This window comes from Hyaena hyaena, unplaced genomic scaffold (assembly GCF_003009895.1).
Source record: "Hyaena hyaena isolate Hyena2069 unplaced genomic scaffold, ASM300989v1 scaffold_975, whole genome shotgun sequence".
NCBI lineage: Eukaryota > Metazoa > Chordata > Mammalia > Carnivora > Hyaenidae > Hyaena > Hyaena hyaena.
Genome location: NW_024081609.1, coordinates 271913 through 294809, shown reverse-complemented (window position 1 = coordinate 294809; position 22897 = coordinate 271913). Strand labels below are relative to the sequence as shown.

The following is a 22897-nucleotide window of genomic DNA, read 5'->3' as shown; positions in this document are numbered from 1 at the left end:
AAATGTCTTCTACAGGTTTATGGAGATTAGGTTATTGATAAAAATTCCCTTTTTCTTGTAATTTACTAAGATATTTGTATATTGGACACTCAAGTCCTGCAGGACTATAATCTCTATCAGTTAATTATTTGTTTTTCCCCTTTCTTTAGTTCTTGGGCAGCCAGGAGTGCCCAAGGAATATCACACACAACCCACCTGGGGGTGGGGGATGTTTGCAGCCTGTCAGCTTGCCTTAAACTCCCCCATCATTAATCACTGTCAATAAATTATGGTTAATTTTTGTTATGTGATAATTGCAGTTGTGATTATGTAAGTTAATATTCTTCTAACAGTTTAATTTTTGAGATGCATATTGAATTGCACACAGAATATTTAAGAGTGAAATTAAAGATTTACTTTAAACTCTTCTAAATTATCCCAACTTACCCCCATCAGAAAATGGGAGGAGGTAGATAAAACATGTAAAATAAAATGTTGGTAGTTATTGAGCCCGACTAATGAATGAATACTTAGAACTTGAGTGGAATTATTACTGTTGGTGTGCATTTAAAAAATTCAAACTAGAAAATTGTTGAATGTTAATTAAAAAATTTATTGTGGTGTCCTTAAGATGAGTTAGTATGTCTTTTCAGGCTTCAAACAATTTATAGAGTAGGAATTTAAATAGCTATACAATTGCATGTATTGTTATATACACATTTTAGTTTATACTAACAAGATTTTTGTAGAAATTTATTAAACAGAAAGGTTTAAAGGTGGATATTACAATTTTAAAACCTTTACAAATAAGTTTCTTCTTAATTTACCTCAATAACAATGAGAAAGTTAGCTCTAAAATAGAAAATTGGATTACAAATTCATTTAGATCCTTTAGTTCCCCATTTTGCAAAGGGATTATATTGAGAAGGTCAAGTATATTTTGCATAGAGTAGGAATTTATACCCAAAGTAGTGGCAATTGCTCTCTTTTAGCCAACTATGACCTTATTTAAATATTGTTTTTAAGTTGGAGAGCAAATGTGAGGATTATGGCATCCCTATACCCAGAGTACTATTTTTTGGGGTTTTTTTTTGTTTTTTTATTTTTTACAATCATACAGAAAACCAGGAATCTGTCTTTGTGTACAGATTTTTAAGAAACACAAAGCTCTCAAATTCATTGAGCGAAAGGAAAACATGAATGTATCAAAAGTATTTCATATGCAAATAGTTAAGTATAGCTTCAACTCATCCCTTCAATTCTCTTCAGGTAACTACTCCATAAATAAAAACTCATATTTATCTCACTTAATTTTTGAATCAGAAAATCTGTTAAGAAAGGTATTGGAAACATGCACATTTGAAATTGTGTTTAGTCCATTTAGAATGTTGTTTATACCAAGTGCTGACATTGCAAGAACATTTGATGAGCTTACCCCAGTGTGGGTATCCAGTTATATGGTAGTCATGCTACTTTGAATTTAATTTGTCAAACAAATAACAGAAAGGACAGCAGGTGTTTTTGTCTAACCCCATTGGTTATGATTAGAGATATTACAAAACTATGAAAATTAATGTTGACATACCACTTTGAGAGCTAATTTCCTCGTGTATGTGACATGCCATAGCATATCTGAAATGTGTGTATTCCCACTGGCCAAAACAACATATTATTTGTTGGAACCTTTGGTTCTAAAAGCAGATGTTGTCTACTTCAATCAATTTTCAGCTATTAATAGTAGCTTTTAATTACATTTGTGAAAGGCAGATCCCTCCAATTAGTATTTTTCAGGATCAACATGAAGTTTATTCTGAAGAGAAAGTTATGGCTGCCAGAATGCATTGTATTGTAGCATTATATACATAAAAACTACCAAGTATAAGCAATACTGTACACAACTTTAGGGAACAACTTCATTTTGCTTCTGATTTTACAGTACACAGGAAGCAATGAATGTTGATTATTGGTCTTAGAGGAATAGAATGAAGAGAATAGAAATAGAGTGAATGGATTAGCAAAGTTAAGATGCACCAAAAAACACCCCTGATGGCTGTCAGCTGTTTGGGGTAATACAGTTGCTTTGTTTCACAGAAGACTCCTTAGAGAAACATATACAGTTACTTCAAATCTCATTTCCCCATTAATGTATAAGGAAGCCAAATATAAAGCTGCATAGAACATGTTCAGAAAATTAATTTCATCTACTGTGTTTTATGTGTAACCAGAGCCATTAAGCAAAATATTCCTAAGTCAAATATTAAAACTACAATGAAAAATTATCTGTCACCTTTGCTTTTCTACAGCTATTGGTGACTATGATTTTCTCTCTTATTCTGAATGTTTTCACATCTCTCTGTGTCCAGAGAGCACTGAGCATAGGGGTTTATTAAGTCATCCTAACTTATTTGATTTAATTTTTCAACCCTGACTTCTACTGATAAAATGTAAAAAGATGAAGTTTCTTTCCCCATGTTTTTCCTTTCTTTAAGAAACCATGAAAAATAATAAACTAAGATACTGATGATAAAAAACAAGAGTTTTTTTGATATGGATGGAATTCGTTTACATTTCAGGGAAGAAAGACAGATGAATGCTATCTAGAGCACTTTATAAGAAGTGAAGATCTAGAAATATTTGTCAAGTTATAGGTGAGAAATCTATTCAAAAATTGACTCTTCCTTTGCTCTTCAATTTTGCTTTATTCTAAAATTTCCCCTGAGTGGAATATTTATTCCAAATACCCCTGTGCTTGATAAAAGAACACTAAATGGAGTGAAATTTGATTGTTGAAATATAGAACATAAGGTTGGGAGCAAAAGGAAAACAAATGGGTAATAATTTTCAGGCAAAGGTATTTCTACTTTGCTGAGAAATGTTTGTACTATATCTAAGAGAACCTTCTGAAAATTTAAGATAGGCAAATCGAAAGTGTTTGCTTATTTCTTTGTACTAAATATGCCTCTCACTTTATAAATTTTCTAAAGAATTAGTTAATTTACTTGTCAGTATAATTTATTGAATGCATACTATGAGCCAAATACTGTTTCTGGGACTATAACTGTAAATAAGTGACATAAAAATTCCTACCTTCCCTGGAGCTAATATTCTGGTGTAGAGAGACATTTAAAACAACTTGAAAATGAATGCTCCCAGAAAAATAAAGCAAAGAAGGGTGATAGGGAGGACTGGGGTGGCCAACAATTTTAAACAGGTTATCTGAAGAAAGTCTCAGGTAAGAAAATAGGAGTTGAAACATCTGAAGGAGATGAAGTAGAAGACCAGGGAAGTATGATCAAGGGAGTTCCAGGACTAGGAAAAAGCTAATGTAAATGCCCAGAGGCAAGAGTAAAGGAGTGTCCTGTTCAGGAAAGGTGAGGCAGTGAGGCTGGTGTGGAGATAGAGTGTGGGAATGGAATCCCAGTGAGGTTAGAAAGTGGTAGGGGGCGTGGCTTTGTAGGATCTTAGAGGTCACTCTAAGGATTTTTATGCTAAATAAGATGATTGGAAGGTTTTGATCTGAGGAGTGATGATCCCACCATAGGCATTCATGGTGTATTCAGAAGAGAAGAATTTGGGAACTAAATGTACATAGATTGGGATAGACGGTGCCACCTCAACCTCTCTGTTCTCTAGGTAACAATAATGTATTCGAAGGCACTTAGAGGAGAGCAGGAGAATAAGTGGATGAATTTGACTCAATTGTTTTTAATACTATTTAGGAAGAAAACACTCTATGCTATTTTCTTTTCATATGAGAAACATGCCTTGCATACTGAAATGGGGATTGTAGGTTTAATTTAATCCTGGGTTCTTTCCTGGGGGAATATAGTGCCTCGACACAATTCTCACCAAAACAACTGTGGCATTGATATATGGTGACATGCTTCTTTCAATGTGGAGGAATGGGAAGAGGTTGTACTTCAGATCATTGGCAGGAGTGATATATGTGGGAATAAACTGAAGTGAGAAATAAAGCATTTCCTGTAAGGGTCCAAATACTTACTATCAATGACACTAAAACCATATTTTTGATTCACTGGAAAAGGAAAAGCATACATTGGATTTAAAAATTCAGTACATATTTATTGGTTTACTTTGTTTCACAATCTAGAACTGCACATGGATTCTCCAAACTTTTTATTGAAAAAACAAAAGGCATTCTGAAATATTTAGAATATTCGACTTGGCTTATGTGGTGGCACAGTCAAAGGAGTCATAAAATATTAAGACATAGAAATACTCAATGATTTCAATAATGCCAGTTAATGGCTTATTATTTTTTGAAATTCTATTAAATCTTCATGAAACAAATAAAATATATTCTCAACATTAATTTGACATTGTTTCAAAAATAATTGCATTATAGAAATATGGCTAACTGAGGTTAAAAACACCGACTTAATTAAAAAAACTTAATGTTTATTTTAGAAAGAGAAAGACAGAGCAGGAGCAGGCCAAAGGCAGGGGAGGGGCAGAGAGGGAGGGGCAGAGAGAGGGAGAACCAGAATCCTAAGCAGGCTCCAGGCTCTGAGCTGTCAGCACAGAGCCCAACATGGGGCTGAAACTCACAAATTGCGAGGTCATGATCTGAGCCGAAGTTGGACACTTAACCAACTGAGCCATCTAGGCACCTCTGACTTAATTTTTTAAAAATTCTTTTTTTATACACATACCTCTACCTCCAGGTTTTATTTTAGACAAGCATTGAAAATCTTTCATGTGTATTCAATTATGCCTGAAGAATCCATATTCTTTCCCAATTTGTTAACACTTTTGTTAAGTGTTTTCTGTCTTTCTTCAGTGACATAAAATCACTTGTCCATTAATCCAGTAGACTCAATTTTCTGTTTCAGATTGTCAGTCTTTATATATTTTAATTCCAAGAAGTTCCAAAAATTTGGCTTGCTTGAGTTTTATTTTAAAGTTCATAAAAATGAGTTACTTTTTGCAAAATTAGTACACAAATTATGTAAAGTTCCTCCACTCTAGGATACCCCCCTGCCCCATTACCAGGTGCAACTGGTTTCTTTTTCTTTTTTTCTCTTTTTCTTTCCATAAACAAGATCAAGGGACTATTTTGTTTCAAAGTTTGAATGGTTCTCTGAAACTTTCATCATGTTTCTAGCAGTCCATATGCTGCTAAAAGTAACACAAAACCTGGTGAATTGAACCCTAAAAACAAATTTTTTTTTCTTTTTTAAGTAACAGGAATTCTGTAGAAAGTAACTATTGGCAATGGTTCTGCAACTCCATGTTGTAGATGTTGCTGCTGTTGATGGTTCTTAACTATAGGACCAGTTTCGATGCTTTTGTTTGTTTGGTTTTGATTTTTTGCCTTCCCTGCAACTTGTCTTGCATGTCTATTGTCTCCAAACCATAGGAAGGTTCTTGTTGCTTCAGACATCAGAATCAATTTCAGGATCAGTAGGAAGAAGAGGTATGGCGAGTGATGGCTATTGACTTCTTTCAGAAGAAAAGAAACGACCTCAGACTCTTTCACATCAGACTTCTGTTTGTATCAGAACTATGTCATGTAGCTACTACTAACTTCAAGGAAAACTAAGAAAGTAGGTTATTTCTGGCACACTAGCCAAAACTGAGCTTATGTTTGTAGGAATAAGGGACCTGTGGATATTGCATAGGCAATTAACAGAAAATGAAGCATCCATTCTTAATTTATATATTTTATTGTTGTTTCTCACATTCTCAGCTTGTCTTTGCCTCTTACACAACCAGGTGCTATAATATCTGGTATATATTAAGATGACTTTCTAAGTAAAAACAGAATAGGGACACCTTCATGGCTCACTCGGTGAAGCATCCGACTCTTGGTTTCCGCTCAGGTCATGATCTCACCGTTGGTGAGTTCAAGCCCTATGTAGGGCTCTGCACTCACAGCACTGAGCCCGCTTGAGATTTTCTCCCTCTCTCTCTGACCTTTCTCCACTTGTGCATGTGTGCATTCCCTCTCTCTTACGTTCTCTCTCAAAAAAAAAAAAAAAAAGAAAAACACCTCCCTTAAAAAAAAAAAAACCAGAATGGGAAGAAATCTTGAATATACAACCATGCTTAGATAAGTATGTGATTATCATAAAGTCCAAACTAATTTCCTTCCCTAGGTGAAACATTCCATGAAAACAGTTCATGACTATTTTCCAGTAGGCTTATCCTATGCTAGAAGAATAAGGAACCATGTCTAAAATGTTTACATAATAATAATTTAACTTTCAGAAACAAAGACAAGTTGGTTTTAGTCCTATATCTACTTAGTGTTGTTCTTCTTTCATGGAAGATACATATGACCTAAAAACCTATTTATTCTTGTTCCAAACAGAAACTAAGGTATGACCTACCCTTTCTTCAGTTTAGTGGATAGAATGGCTCTGCAACGCACTGATCCAAATTACTTCAGAATCTCCTTCTCCTTCATATATGGGTGCCTGGGTGCTTCAGTTGGTTAAGTGTCTGACTTTGGTTCAGGTCGTGATTTCATGATTTGTGAGTTTGATCCCTGCATCAAGCTCTGAAGAGCCTGCTTGAGATTCACTCTTTCACCTTCTCTCTGTGTCCCTCCAACACTGGCATTGTCTCTCTCAAAATAAATAAACTTTAAAAAAACCCACAAAAGCACACACACACACACACGTTGTACGAAAGATTTTTCACCATCATACGACTTTAACATAATCTATAAAATAATGGTTTTAAGATTATTATAAGCACTGTGATGATATTAAGGTGTCAGTATGAATTATGTTTTCATCTCATTTTCTGTTGGTTAATCCAGAAACAAGTTTAGTGGCTCATATTCTGTCCAAAGCTTATGTGGACTGTCAAAACATTTCAGACAATTGTCACCTGAGGAGGTAGACTGATATCATAATTATCTAAAAAAATATCCTTTCTCACCATTTTTTATATATGCCTTTTATTGGGTCAGTAACAGCATAGATAATATAACGGAATGGTGAAGAGCATGACGCTGGCTCATTTTTATAGACAGTCTGTGCTGTCACTTAAGAGGCACCTGTGGAAAATGATAATACTCACTTCATAGAGTTGTTGCAAGGACTAAATGTTAATATATATATATATACGTAAAATGTTTAAATGGTCGTTGGCATATAGTAAGTGCTCTTTATGTTTTTGTGATTATTACTTAATGGTGCACATGAGGAGTGTGTGATTACTTTGGTGACTCTGAGGCCTGGGGAGAATATGGTTTTGACCTCTAATATACACTTTCTGTAGATCTGATGAACTATCTCTGCAATGGCCTTTGTTAACCCTTGGCTTGCAAATTACATATGATTTTATAAGGTCAAACTATTTGTATCAGAAATAGGTACTTATTCTATGTCTCATATATAACCACACAAAAGGAATTAATTATCTGAGTTTTTAACATCATGGTTTCAGCAGCTATTTGCATTATAATGTCTTTTTCCTTTTATCTTCCAAAGGATTGTTCTGAAGATGAAATTTATTTACTAAATAAGTGTGTTACTACTAAAAGATAATAAACACAATGGTAATAAATGAAAAGAAAAACAAAGATAATTTAAAACTAATTTGTAAGGAAAAAAAATTATAATAACTAATTTCCAAATAATTTCAAGATGGATTTACAGTTCAAAAATTAAATTAAGGCTAAGCCTGTGGCACTAAGGAATAAATTTGTGGAATTTTCCCCCTGCCAACAGAACAGATTAAGCTCTTGAAGTGACATAAGTTTCTCTCTATCTCTCTGCCAATTGATAAGAAGCTCCCATTTGTATTGTTGTGGTTTACTCTGCAAGTAAGAGACAGTACATTCTGAATACCCATTTGATTTGTGTCACTGCTGATATCATCCAGAGTGACTCATTTTTTTCCCTATCAGATGATATTTTGGTTAATGGAACGTCTTGTGCGCTGAGGAAAAAAAGCGATGTTCTACGTAATGTAAGTCTGCTTGAGAACCCAAGGATTAAAGTGATTGCTCTACTATTTGTTTTCTGAATAGATGTGGAATGGTCGTTTGAGGTAATTCATCATTTTCTGTGGTCTCATTTGGAAAATAATGAGGCCGAAGAGGGCTAGACTTACTGAGTTGCTTCTGTTTTCTAAACAGTCGTTTGATCCAAGTTTCTTTTCCACAAACTTAAATGTAATATTAAGTTGGTAGTAAAATTAGATGATACCTGAGTTAGTCAATTTGGGCTGCTATAACAAAAATACCATAGACTGGGTGACTCGAACAACAAACTTTTATTTCAATTTTTTTAAATGCTTTATTTATTTCTGAGAGAGAGAGAGAGACAGCATGAAACAAGGGAGGGTCAGAGAGAGAGAGAAGGAGATACAGAATCTGAAGCAGGCTCCAGGCTCTGAGCTAGCTGTCAGCACAGAGCCCTACATGGGGCTTGAACCCACGAACCGTGAGATCATGACTTGAGCCGAAGTCAGATGCTTAACTGACTGAACCACCCAGGTGCCCCAACAAACTTTTATTTCAAACTGTTCTGGAGGCTAGAAGACCAAGATCAAAGCACTGAGAGTCTTGGTGTCAGGTGTGGGGTCACTTCCTCCTTCATAGATGGCCATCTTCTCACTGTGATGGAAACAGGGTGAGACAGCTGCATAAGGTCCCTTTTCTAAGGGCACTAATTCCAGTGATGATGGCTGCATCCTCATCATCTAATTACCTCCCAAAGGTCCTAACTCCCAATACTATCACATTGAGAAGTGGGATTTCAACAATAAAATTTGAGTGGATATAAAGCTTCAGTCCATTATAATACCTGTATGCTTTTCTTTCTGATGAACAAAATTATGGAAAATAGGGCCACAGGTTATTGTTATATTTGCAAGCTAAGTAAGCCAACTTTTTAAAATAGTCATTCCTTAAATCATTGTATAAATTTTCCAACATTTAGCACACACACACACACCACAATATTTCCTTATTTCTATAAAAGGTGACATTTTTAGGGCCATAAGTACACGTTTTTTTCTGAGATTGTGGTATAATCATTAACCATATCTATGGTTCAGAGTATAGTACTTTATCCCCAACACTAGGCAATGTTCATATAAAGCCATGGCACTGAGCATGTGACTCTGAGACATTTTTGATGGATCACAGAACTCTGGAAGGTGATTTTTTTGGTGTTTCCCACCCCGTCCCCCAATGGTCTACTTTCTGACAGCCATAAAGTTCAAGAATCACCATCTTCATTAACATCTTAAAGATGACCAGTTTGCGGATCATACTCCCATCAACAAAATTCTTAAAGAATAACATACAATCCAGAATGCTGTATTGTTATTTGGTGACCTGACTGACACATAACTTATAAATCTTATATAAATGGGTCAGTCTGATTTGTTCCTTTAAGAAACTTATATGGGAATCCAAATTATTATCATAAAAGTTCTTAGTGATCATGGAATAAGAGCAAGTGTTTTATTGACTTTCTTTCCTAATGGCATTACATTTTTATATCTGGATACATTAAGGTCACAAATACTAATTTACCAAGAGGTCTGAGCCCACTCACCACTCTGTCAGGGCAATAACATTTTCAGAATATCCTAGGTATGTACTATACTGAACCTCCAGCCTTCTTTGTCTTCATGTTTCCATCCTCTTCATTTAGATAGTTTTTAACATAAGCAAATATAATTAGTTAGTCTGAAGTTACATTGTTTTGTTCCAATTTCTGGGCTAGGAGATAATCTATTTTTTTTTTCAAAATTACTTCATATCTATCTTGTCTCCGTAGTAGAGATTAATAAGTAAATTAGCAGTCTGAAAATAATCATCTGCAATATCACATTTATAACTGCCGTAAATTCAAATAAACCTTTTCAGTTTTGTAATTGGAATACAGCATTGGTATTCACACTATAGAATGAATGTTATTCTTATACTATTCACAATTGTTCAATAATTTGAAAAGCATAAATAGTGTACATAATACTGAGGTCTTATAAATTATAACTATAGTGCTTTTAGATTTTCAAATTTCTTTGTGTGGTTCATACAAACATGATCTTGCCAGTTTCTTGTCCTTTATTATCAAGACAATCAGGGTTAAGTTCTTGCCAAGTGGAAGCAAAGAATTGAAAATACATGTAAAAGGCAATATCTGGGTGGCTCAGTCAGTTGTGCAACAGATTTTGGCTCAGGTGATGATCCCAAGGTGGAGGGCCGTGGGATGGAGGCCCACGCTGGACTCTGATGAACATGGTGACTGTTTAAGATTCTCTCTCTCTCTCTCTCTCCTCCTGCCCCTGTCCCCCAGTTACTCTCTCTCTAAAATAAATAATAATAACAATAATAATAATAAAGAATTTTTAAAATGAAATAATTATTTTGGGTTTTTGAATGTATAGATTATGCATTTTCCATTCTACTAACAATGGGGTCAGAGCAAGCACTCATTTTTCTCTCTTTCTTTGCTAGATGTTTTTGCTATTGCTTTTGTTGTTGTTGTTGTTTTTTACTTTTTTTAATGTTTTATTTATTTCTAGGAGAGAGAGAGACAGCGTGAGCAGGGGAGGGTCAGAGAGAGAGGGAGTCAGACTCTGAAACAGGCTCCAGGCTCTGAGCTGGCAGTCAGCACAGAGCCTGACATGGGGCTCGAACCCAGGAACCGCAAGATCATGACCTAAGCGAAAGTCGGACGCTTAACCGACTAAGCCACCCAGGCGCCCCTGCTTTTGTTGTTTTTTAATATGACTCTAAATTCAGTGTCTGTCTTTACAAATATAGTGGACTTCTAATTCAACTTCTTGCCTCTTAAGTGTACCATACTTGGTCTTTGATACCCAAGATGACCACTAAAACCTCTACATCAGGCAATGTCTTCCTTCATATTGTACTTTTACTTCAATTTCAGCCTCTTACTGTCTATCCCATGAATGCATTAAAAATAGTTATTCCCAGAATTACTTGGCATTTTGTGTTGAGGAGTTCTCCACAAACATAAGTCCATAATTCAATTTTGATTTAGCAGTTTTGTTTGCAAGAGTCAGGAAGGTATTTTGTTGGTCTCTAGGGATTCCAATGAAGTAATACTCATTTTCTTTTTTCTGAGTAGCTTATATTCCAATTAAGAAAACTAACATACACATGCACCTGGGTGTCTCAGTCTGTTAAATGTCTGACTCCAGCTCAGGTCATGATCCTATGGTTCATGGATTTGAGACCCCCATGGAGCTCTGCCCTGACAGCTCAGAACCTAGAGCTTGGTTCGGACTCTGTGTCTCCATCTCTTTCTGCCCCTCTCCTGCTTACTCTCTCTCTCTCTCTATTTCTCTCTCAAAAAGAAATAAACATTAAAAAATTAAAAAAAGAAATCTAACATGTAGAAAATTATAGACATTACCATAAATAATATACTTCAGTTGAAATAATGAGATACGAGTCTATTAAACCACAATATAGGTTTATAAATGGTTTAATTACAAATACAGTAATATAGATAACTGATACATTTATTCAAACAATTAAGTTTTAGTGAATTAGATTCTCAAAAAGAAACTGTTTAGAGTAAAAATGGTTCAATTTGCATCTTAAACTGGTTAAGCAGAGGAGAAAACACATACAATTCTAAAACAAGAAAGTTCAATGTAGTTTAAATTGAGCATCATATATTTAGGGAAGGGAACAGGATCAGCCTAAATGGAGGATATATTTAGTTGAACATTGAAAGTTATGTGTTGTCCATTTGCAAAGGGTTTCAAAATTAGGCAAAATGCATTTCATATATGAAAAAGATTGGGGTGTAATGCAATTAGAAATGGATTAATTTTAAGGTTAGCTTGCTAGTACATAAGTAATAAAATGACAAAAAAAAAAAAAAAAAAGAGAGAGAGAGAAAGAGATTCGGGGCTCCTAAAAACCAGTTCTTGTTTTACTTGAGGCACAAAGGGTTAAGCTGATATCCACCATTGCAGATAACAATAATCATTGTATTAAGAGAGAAGAAAATGGAAAGTTCAGAGACATTCTACTTGGAAGAATGCACCTCAGACAAACACAGGTATATCATAGTTCATGCCATAATTGTGTCATTGGGTATAAGAATAGATGGGTATCAGATTTGGGCAATTTATATTTTGTTTATTTAATGAAAAATATGCCTTAAATGTAAATAGTATATTATTAGTTTTAGAAAAATATTAAAATCTATTAAATTATTTAGATGGTGGTTTAGTAGAGGACATTTTATTTTATTTTATTATTTTTCATGTTTTATTTATTTCTGAGACAGAGAGACAACATGAGCAGGGGAAGGTCAGAGAGAGAGGAAGATACAGAATCTGAAACAGCCTCCAGACTCTGAGCTGGCTGTCAGCACAGAGCCCAATGTGGGGCTCCAACCCATGAACTGTGAGATCATGACCTGAGCCGAAGTCAGAGGCTTAACCGACTAAGCCACTCAGGCGTCCCAGTAAAGAAAATTTTATTGATTTTCTCTAAGTTGATAAGAAATTGGTCATGAAACATACTTTAAAAAAAAACAACACAGACATTATGGCGCCTGGGTGGCTCAGTCACTTAAGCGTCCAACTCTTGATATCAGCTCAGATCATGATCTCATTGTCGTAGGATCAAGCCCCTCACTGGACTCCATTGGGTGTGGGGGTGTGGAGCTTGCTTGGGATTATCTTCTTCTCTCTTTGCCTCTCCTCTGCTCATGTTCTGCCTCTCTCTCTCAAAATAAATCAACATTAAAAAATAAATAATTAATTTAAAACTAGATATAAGAAAAATAAGACATTTTAAAAAAATGTTCATCACTTACTGGATATCAAGAAAAACATAGAAACACTAAGAAAAAATACAAAGAAGGACATTTCCAATTTAGTCTTAAATTTGCTTTTTCAACCTCCTCTCTTATTCACCAATTTATTCACTCATGTAAAATTTATATTAGATTTGAAGTATGAAGATCAGAGATGAACACATCTGTGAAGTATGAAATGGAATGGTCTCTTTATAAGTATTTTATTTTAAATTGCTATATTATATTATTTAATTTGATTTTCAAATTTGAATTTGTAATGCACAAGTTTTAAGACCAATAAAGGTTTAGAAGGTTGTAATGGGGGAATTTAAGCATTGATGTTGTAAGTTGATTTAGTATGTTATGATAGTAAAATAGTGAAGTAAACAAATATATATTTTTCTTCACAGAATGCATAATGTAATGACAGAAACAGATGATTTGGTAATAATGACTTAGTGTAAAGAACACTGTAGTGGATGAAAACCAAGACATCATGAACGTACTTAGAAGGGACCAGATTTACCCATCTTTGCAAAATAATTGCATTTGTGTCAATGTTTGTCAATTACACTAACCGCTTTTAATAGCTGAACTTGCACATAATAAATACTTTTTAAACCTTTTTAAAAATTTTTAATGTTTATTTATTTTTGAGAGAGAGACAGAGTGCAGAGAGAGAGAGGGAAACAATGAATCAGAAGCAGGCTCCAAGCTCTGAGCTGTTAGCACAGAGCTTGCTGTGGGGCTTCAACTCATGGACCGTGAGATCATGACCTGAGCCAAAGTCAGGTGCTCAATCAACTGAGCCATGCAGATGCTCCACTTTTAAAGCCTTTTTAACTTAATATCTAATGTGACTTAATGAGCAAGATATTTCAATTTTTGGTAATCTTTCGAAGAAAATGAAATGTGAACTCTAATGAGGAAAATATTAGGGTTTTGGGTAATATCTCCTCTTTACTTACAATAACATAAGTAACATAAATGTGTGCCTCACATTTCACACCCTGAATGTTGACCTGTTTCTTTTCATATCTGATGTCACAAGTAGAAGAAAAACGGATCTTTTGACCTTTTTTGAACAAGAGTATAAAACACAGCATCTTTGGGAACAAAATGTTTCAGTCACTCTCTAAGAAGTAAGCAGATTGCTCTGTGTACACCACTCATTGAAATGAATTATAAATTAGTTGGCCTCAAACCTTTTAGTTGATGTTGCCCCACTCAATAATTTTTGCTTTTGTTACTTGTGCTTTTGATGTCATACCAAAAACAAAATCACTGGGAGTAATAAAGACCAGAGATGTATTTTCAATTCTATTACTTACTGACTTGGACTTGGGACAAGTTGAAGTTAGTTAAGCTTTTGAAAGATAATAGCCTTTATCTATAAATTGGGACAACAAGCATCCTTACTGAGAGTATTGAGATTCATGAGGAGTAAATAAATAATGCCTGTTAAAGTACTGTGCTTATGATAAATCCTCAATGAATGTTACCATCAGCTAATAATTTCTTTAAAATATAACAAACACTTACAACTGCTCCATTCACTTTTTCATTGTCCTTCTGGAAGCCAAAATTATTAGTAGATACTTCAGTTTATGTTAATAAATTAAAATGTGTGTATGTATGTGTCTATAGGTCTCTAGATATATATCAATATACCCACACAGTATATAGATACCTGCATGTGAGATGCATAGCCGAGGGACTTTTTGATAATGACATTTTGTTTCTTTGGGTGTAAACTTGTTTCCAGGAGTGAGATTATTATATATTGGGAGCGTCAAGAGGAGCCCCAAGCCCCATTGCCAAAGCTGAGATGGCCGGAACAACAGAATTGGAAGATGAGGAGTGACAGAATATTATTTAGTATTATCTGCCTGTGACTGAGCTAATAATCAGCTTATGATTGTTTAAATAGCTGTGGGTGCTTAATCCCAAGTTCATATTTAGTTTAAGGTATTAGAGTCTGAGAAACACAAATCTATGAAGGCTGAAATGAAATGCTTTACGCAGAAGAGTGATATTGAACTTCAAAAAGATACTGAAATTATATTGTTTAGGTTTTAAGATTTGGATCCACATTGCACAGATTTGGAGAACAATAAAAGATTAGAAGGTCGAAATAAAAGACCTTTGAAATAAGATTATTAGTGCTCAGAGAGGATTTAACCGTGAGAAGAAGTAATTGTTTTTGTATCAACATATGTTCTAATACCTCTGTGCAAACCATTACATATCAGAATATATGTCCTGAACTTGAGTAATATTGCCTTTACACATGTTTTAGAGTTTCAAAGCTATCACAGAGAAGCCGTACACGTACTTTTAAATACAGCCTTAATTGTGTTATCAATAACCAGGTCTATTTTGATAAAGGTGAAATGCAGACATACATTGTAATATTATGCATGTGATGCATGAGTTGTTATAGATAAAATAAAAATTTCAGTTTTCTGGAAGAAAAAAAGGATTTGTATTAAAGGAACTGCATACAGTAACATTTCTTTAAAAGATAACAGTAGTAATAACAGTGATAATAGGAATAATAAACATTTACATTTATTTACTATTTATTCCATGCATAAACATTCTTAAGTACTTTTGAGATGATTGTGCTTTAATTTTTACAACAACCTATATTTTATTCCAAGTTTATATGTAAGGTAAGTGAAACAAGATTCAAAGTCGATAATTTGGCTCCCCAAAAATGATTGAAGCCGATGAAGTGTACCATCACTCAAAAACCTATACTTTATATCATCATCACAAATTATTTTATCTTTGATGCTGTTCGCCTATAGCAATATATGGATACTTTACCTAAAGTCACTTATTAAGCACCTTTTCTTGCTATCCTATCCCATGGAACAGCACCTTCAACACCATTTAAAAAATATTTAAATTTGCTTCTCTGAGTTTGTCTTCATTGTAATAGTTAAATATACCTAACAGAGAAAGTCATTAAAACTATGAACCTCAGAATTTTTTAAGTTTTAAAATGAGGTTAACCTTTAGAAGCTACTGAGAAGAATTTTCAACAATGAATACAAAGTAGCTGGCCCATGACATGGGAGATATTCACTAAATAATGAATATTACTGCAACATAGTAGAATTCATTTATTAAGGCAGGCTTTTGTGTTTGTTTTGTTTTCAGGTATGCATATGGAAAATTTTTCTGGCATAGGGTTTACAAATTTTAGCGTACATGGTGGCCACAAATCCCACACACATGTAAATCTGAAGCTGTCTCCTGCTGACTCTCCTCCACAGAAATCTTAACTTCTCTCTACCTTTTCTGGACATATTATGTAATATTTATTTATTTATTTTGGGGAGAGTGCAAGTGAGGAAGGAGCAGAAAGAGGGGCCAGAGGATCCAAAGCAGGCTCTGCATTAACAGGTTGACAGCAGCGGGCCCCATGTAGGGCTCGAACTCACGAACCACAAAAGCATGAGCTGAGTGGAAGTTGGACACTCGACCGACTGAGACTTTGGACATATTCTTACATGCTGATGGCTAGCTGGTACTTAAGGAGGCCCTTGTAGCTATCTGAGCTGTTAATTTTCTTATAGCCTATGTGTACACACACACATAATGTCCTCTGGGATTGCATATACCTGGGCCCTGCTCCTAGAAATTCTTATAGTTTCTCTGGAGTGAAGCCCAGGAGTCTGTTTTGCCAGTCACTTGATATTCAAAAGAGATAAGCATTTCATTCATATTGTTTCATTAAGAGCAGCTACTGTATGTGAAACAGTGATGATGGGGTTTATATGTTACATCATTTCACCCTGGTGAACGGCTGGCAAGTGCGGTCACACACAAACACATGAAGGTTTAGACAGTTATCTGCATTCCCCAGGGTCACACAGAACCAAACTTTGAACCAATGTTTCTTAGAGCTTCTGCTTAAGATTAAGGAGACTAAGTGACCTATCCCAGGTCACCAGGTAAAGTCTGGCCCCAAAATGAGGTATCCATCTTCCAGTCTCAGATAACATGTATCCCATGGAAAAGAGCATACCTGAAACACACCGAGATCATTACGTGTCAAGCCGAGACAACTGGGTAAACAGTCATCTGAAGTTCTCAAATATGGCACCATGGGATTTCTCAAATATAAACACACTATAGGCTTTTTAGCTTAGATTTTAACTTAAATTGTCTGTTTAACTTAACTCTGGAAGACATTTTTCTCTTTTTAATACTATCCCATAAAACTTTTATAGAAATTATTTTCAAAATGCAAACTCTGTTCCTTATAGATAAGGAGTTTCTCTCCTTCCTAAAATATTATCTATCATAGTAGTTATCACATGTCAATGTTTTTTTTAATGCTGTTTTTCTTTTTTAAGAGAGCAAGTGAGTGGGGGGCAGGGGCAGAGAGAGAGAGAGAGAGAGGGGGAAAGAGAGACTCTTAAGAAGGTTCGACACTCAGTGGAGAGCCCTATGTGGGCTTGATCTCAAGACCCTGGGATCATGACCTGAGCCGAAATCAAGAGTCAGAGGCTTAACTGACTGAAGCACCCAGGTGCCCCAAGGCTGTCTTCTATTTCTGTCTTCTGTTTCTCCATAATCTATAGTTCTTTCACTTTAATTTCTGTTTTGCCCTCCCTCCTTACTCTACTCCCTCCTTTCTCCTTTCATTTCTTACTTCCTGTATTTAGTAAATATTTATTGAAGTATAATTAGGTAGATGTCATGCACAACGTCACATGCATGACAAAGAGCAGCAAAAAATCTGCCTGCCAGTAGCCCATCTTTGGACATTGCATCCTCTATTCTTAGCCCTAGGTGACACCAGATAGCTTGTGTGAACAAAAGCTTTATATCAGACTGAAAAGAATGTGGTACTATTTTCCTTAAACATTTAGCTATAAAAGGAAGCAGTGTTTAAAAAACATACTCTATACAGCCTACTTTTGATTTTTATTTATTTTACATTAATTTATAAATTTATTTAACTATTAAACTTACTTAAAACGGTTTAAAATAAAGAAAAAGTAGTTAAATTATACTTTGTTGGAAAAAATAAAGCTACATGGTTATTTGGGTAAGTGAAAAATCCAGTACTCTCCTTTTTATTCAACTCCTTCTTTAGCCTAGATTTTGCAAGGCAAACGAAAAGACTGATTATTGAATTTATTTTTTCCTTTAAAAACCTATTCCCTATTTGTGAAATGCAGTAAACTAGTCAAAAGGTAGATAGTAGAGGAGAAAGGACAAGAAGCAGAAAAGAAGAAAATCCACACAGTAGCTCTCCGTCCCAGGGTACAGAAGCTTTGACAGCAAGCCAAGTTATCAATATTCATACATGACAAGCTGAAGCCTGCGAAGCCGAAACACATTCCTTCAGTAATGCATCTGTGGGGACCTGAAAAGGATTGGGAGAGATTGAAAGCTGGAAAAGCCATTGCTTTTCTAAAGTGTTCAAATGCTTCTTTCGATAGTGCCCTAGTTTTGTGAGCTCTGTCTTTAGCCTTAGGTCTATTTATTTCATTTTTTTGTTTGTCCTTATGATTTGGAAACATGATTAGAGCTTACAGTGAAAGATGAATTGGCTCAGGGAATTTAAGCTTTGCTTTCAGGGAGGAAAATATAATTTTCAATCCAGATAGAATATATATTTTATATTCTTTATATTAGAAAAAGTAGAGTTACAGGAGACAGAGAGAAAGGAAGGAGGAAGAGAAAAGGAAACATAGAAAGAAGGAAGGAAGGAAGAAAGAGGAGAGAGAAAGAGAGAGACAGAGAGAGGAAGGAGGGAGAAAGAAAAAGGGAGAGAAGAAAGAGATAGAGAGACGTCAAGAGGGAGAGACATTAATGGCCTGTGAAAAAGAAAACTGATGATATAAATGTATCAGTAACTACATACTAAAAATTAGTAATAATTTCTATATACCTAGACCAAATACAGAAAATTGAGTGACTTCACAAACCACAAAACAAGGCTTTTTGCACATTTCTTCTGCGGGGAGAAAACAAGAAGCAGAGCTACAGGAGGAGAGATCTTCATATATAGATGTGTGACTCATGAAGGGCCAAAGAGCCTCACATCACCGCTATTTCACAACTCTTGGGTGTAGAGCTGGGAGATTTTTCGTGAGAACTTACTTTTAAATTATCTAGAGAAAGTTAGAAATGAATTTATTACATTCAGGTTTCTAGTCAGTGTTTTTCAGTGTAAGAAATAAGAGGAAAATGTGTTATGCTTTGGTTGGATTTGGTTTAATTTTTTTTTTCTTTTCTTCTTGGTCTATAGCAAACATTTTCATTTAGGGAAGGGGAAAAGAAAGGCTTTTCATATGTTTAATTGTGCAAATGTCAAAGTATGTGTTGTGTTACTTCACTTCCTGTGACTTGAAAGCTGGGGCTTTACAATTGAATTAAATATTCTTTTTAGGGCTGTAAGTTTCACTCAAAACTACACTTATGAAGAAAATGCCTTTTAATTCATCTATTCATTTAACTAAAGATTCAGTGAACGTTAATGGGCTATGATCTCTGCTGTGCTACTTGGTACTGGGATGTATACTGATAAATAAGTTTACACAGTTCTGGCAAGCCAGATATTATATTTAACAAAATAAATGGAGTACAGACAAGTAGGTATGAGAAATATAAAATTTTATGTGAAAAAAGGTACCACGAAGAAAATAAGTAAATGTTATCAGAGGGAAGAAAGGATTCATTTCATTTATTTGGGAAAACAAGGAAACACTCACTTAAAATATAAGTATTGCATAGCAAGAGGAGGTGGGAGAGACCAAAAATGAACATGTAATATAAATAGCTCAAATATTGTTCTGAATACCTTAATACATTGTTTTTATTGATTAATTGCACAGATTAATAACCACGCTTTCCCAATTTTCTCCATATACAAATCCTTTGAAACAGCAGCAGCATACAGGTGTAAAGGATTGGGTGTCATGGATAGATTTCACTGAAAACCTCATAGGTACTAAATAATGAACACCAGAAAAGCATAAGAATATTTAAAAAAGACACACTCTACAATATTCTAAACACATGCATACAGTCTGAGCCTGTTTCTCCCAAGAACGCAATATGGGAGACATTACTATTCCCATTCTTCATGTGAGAAAGCGGCAGGTTAGAGACATCCTTCAACTTTCCCCTGATCGTACAGCTAGTGTGAGATAGCAACATGATAAAAACAAAGAATTACCTGACGACGGGGCCACACATTTCCCTTCATTATTTTACTGAGATTTTAAACACACCAAAAGAGTTTGAATAATGTGGGAAACACGAAAAGCAAAGTCTTAATTTGCATCAAGATTGGTCTAATTTCTGGTAATTTCTGGGTATAAATAAGAAAAATGTTAATGATTCAAATCAAACACATAAACTAACACACTTAACCCTTATTAAAACAACTTGTAGTTGGTTTTAACGAGATATTTCCAACAGTTTTGTTGAGCAGCCTGTAAGAATGAAGTCAAACATGTTTTAATAATATTTTCCCTCTCAGTGGGTACTTGTTCTGTCAATGTTGATAACACCCTGGGATTTAAATACATTGATTGACATTTTAGAGTTGTTTATTTTTCTTTCATTTTTATTTTACGTTCTATTTAGCTTCTTACCACATCAGTGCTTTATGAAGCTAAGAGTGAATGAATAAACAGTTCATGTACATGCTCTAATTCTACTCTAGATATTTTACGATAATATCACTTTTATTTCCTGTTGTTGGATAGCATTTCAAAACAATAACTGACCAATTATGTTCACAGTCACCCTCTGAGTACCCTAGTGAAATGACAGGCAATGTCATTGGAAGGTATTCGTGCAGTATTCTAGATCTAATCTTGTGCAGTGAAGAATGAAAACAATTATACAATATAAACATATAACATATATAAATGTTATATAAAAATGTATCTGTTTTCAGTTATAAGCTGTATAGATTTTTTATCTCAGTTAAATAACCGGCAATAACCTGAAGAAACGATAGTGAAGCTTTCAGAGCTAAGGGTAACTTCCTTGGCTGTAACACAGAAAATGTCTTTGTATTTATATAGATCCGTGTTGTTTTGTGTTCCTAGAACCTCCACCTACTGGCTCACTCGCATCCAGTCTTTTCTCTATTGCAACGAGAACGGCCTCCTGGGCAGCTTTTCGGAAGAGACGCACTCGTGCACCTGTCCAAACGACCAGGTGGTGTGCACTGCGTTCCTGCCCTGCACCGTGGGCGATGCCTCGGCCTGCCTGACGTGCGCCCCAGACAACCGTACCCGCTGCGGCACCTGCAACACAGGCTACATGCTGAGCCAGGGGCTCTGCAAGCCTGAGGTCGCCGAGTCCACCGATCACTATATTGGCTTTGAGACCGACCTGCAGGACCTGGAGATGAAATACCTGTTGCAGAAAACGGACAGACGAATCGAAGTCCATGCCATTTTTATCAGCAATGACATGCGTCTCAATAGTTGGTTTGACCCCTCCTGGCGCAAGCGGATGCTCCTCACCTTGAAGAGCAACAAGTACAAGTCCAGTCTGGTCCATATGATCTTGGGTCTCTCTTTACAGATTTGCTTAACTAAAAACAGCACCTTGGAGCCAGTGTTGGCTGTTTATGTCAATCCCTTCGGAGGCAGCCATTCCGAGAGCTGGTTTATGCCTGTAAATGAAAACAGCTTTCCAGACTGGGAGCGGACTAAGCTGGACCTCCCACTGCAGTGTTACAACTGGTCGCTAACTCTGGGGAACAAATGGAAGACATTTTTTGAGACAGTGCACATCTACCTGAGGAGTCGCATCAAGTCAAACGGCCCCAATGGCAATGAGAGCATTTACTATGAACCTCTGGAATTCATTGACCCTTCCCGGAACCTGGGTTACATGAAAATCAATAACATTCAAGTGTTTGGTTACAGCATGCACTTTGACCCTGAAGCAATTCGGGACTTGATTTTGCAGCTGGACTACCCCTATACTCAGGGATCCCAGGACTCAGCACTTTTGCAACTTCTAGAGATAAGAGACCGTGTAAATAAACTCTCCCCACCTGGTCAGCGTCGTCTAGATCTTTTCTCTTGCTTGCTTCGTCATAGACTCAAGCTGTCTACTAGTGAGGTGGTGAGGATCCAATCTGCTCTGCAGGCGTTTAATGCCAAATTGCCAAACACAGTGGATTATGACACGACCAAATTATGTAGTTAACCATAAATGTCAAGCACAACCCAAAATCTTGAAGGAGTTTTTACAGTGCTTTTGTGGAACAGTTTATGTTTGGAAGAGTACATTTAAATTGTCTTTTCAATATCTGTCTTATATCAGTCAATAACATTGGATGGCAATTTACACACATGAACTTGCTGACAATGAATATATTATATTGCAGTTTTGGTTTATGAATGAAATAAATACTGACACCAGTCTAGAAGACATTCTACTTTTTACAATAAATTTCATTTGTAATTTTATATGTTCCGTGGCAATGCTTTTGTGCATTACATCCTCTAGAGGGAACATAAAAGGATACCAATAAAATTTTGTAGCTGAACAGTTATTAAAAAGAAGTGCTGTGGGATTCCTTTTTTCCATGAAATGAGTTTTATTTTGATATAGCTTGTTAGAACCTGGGGAAAATTCACCAAGAGTTTTTTAATGGAAACATTTGAAGGTCCCCTTCAATGGCCTTTAGGGAAAACCCAACTAGGTAGAATGTTTAGTATTCAGTTGTATTTTTATGGTCGGCAGCATAAAGGCAGTGGTACGTTTATTACCTATGCTTACAAATCATTCCTAGAGACACCATCATTATTAAAATAAACAGATAGACTATTTCCCAACTAAATATGAGAACATTCTGGTAAACACACAGAAAAATCAATGTGATTACAGGCTCATGGAGAAAGTAAACCCTTTATTTCCTTAGCAACTTGCTTTGTCTTGATTTTCTTTCTAAATTCTAATAACCAATAATCAGCATACTCTGAATAATCATTTTCATTTCAAATACTGAAGACCCTAGTTATTTCAACACTTTACCAAAGTCAGTAAAATAACATTTCGAGAATTCACAAGTTGTAACGTGTTGGTATAAAATAAAGAAGCAAATAAGTATTCAAATGTAAACAGACATTTTGTTT

General features: G+C 35.3%; 1 protein-coding gene across 1 annotated transcript in view; it reads left to right on the top strand.

Annotated features, from left to right (window-relative positions):
- Positions 1 to 22303, top strand: part of BRINP3 (BMP/retinoic acid inducible neural specific 3) — a 216800-nt gene extending 194497 nt beyond the window's left edge. Inside the window, exon 7 of the mRNA XM_039221314.1 lies at positions 20849 to 22303. Within this exon, the coding sequence (XP_039077245.1) occupies positions 20849 to 21965 (1117 nt within the window). The 3' untranslated portion in view covers positions 21966 to 22303. The remainder of the gene's footprint in view (positions 1 to 20848) is intronic.
- The last annotated feature ends 594 nt before the right edge of the window (positions 22304 to 22897 follow it).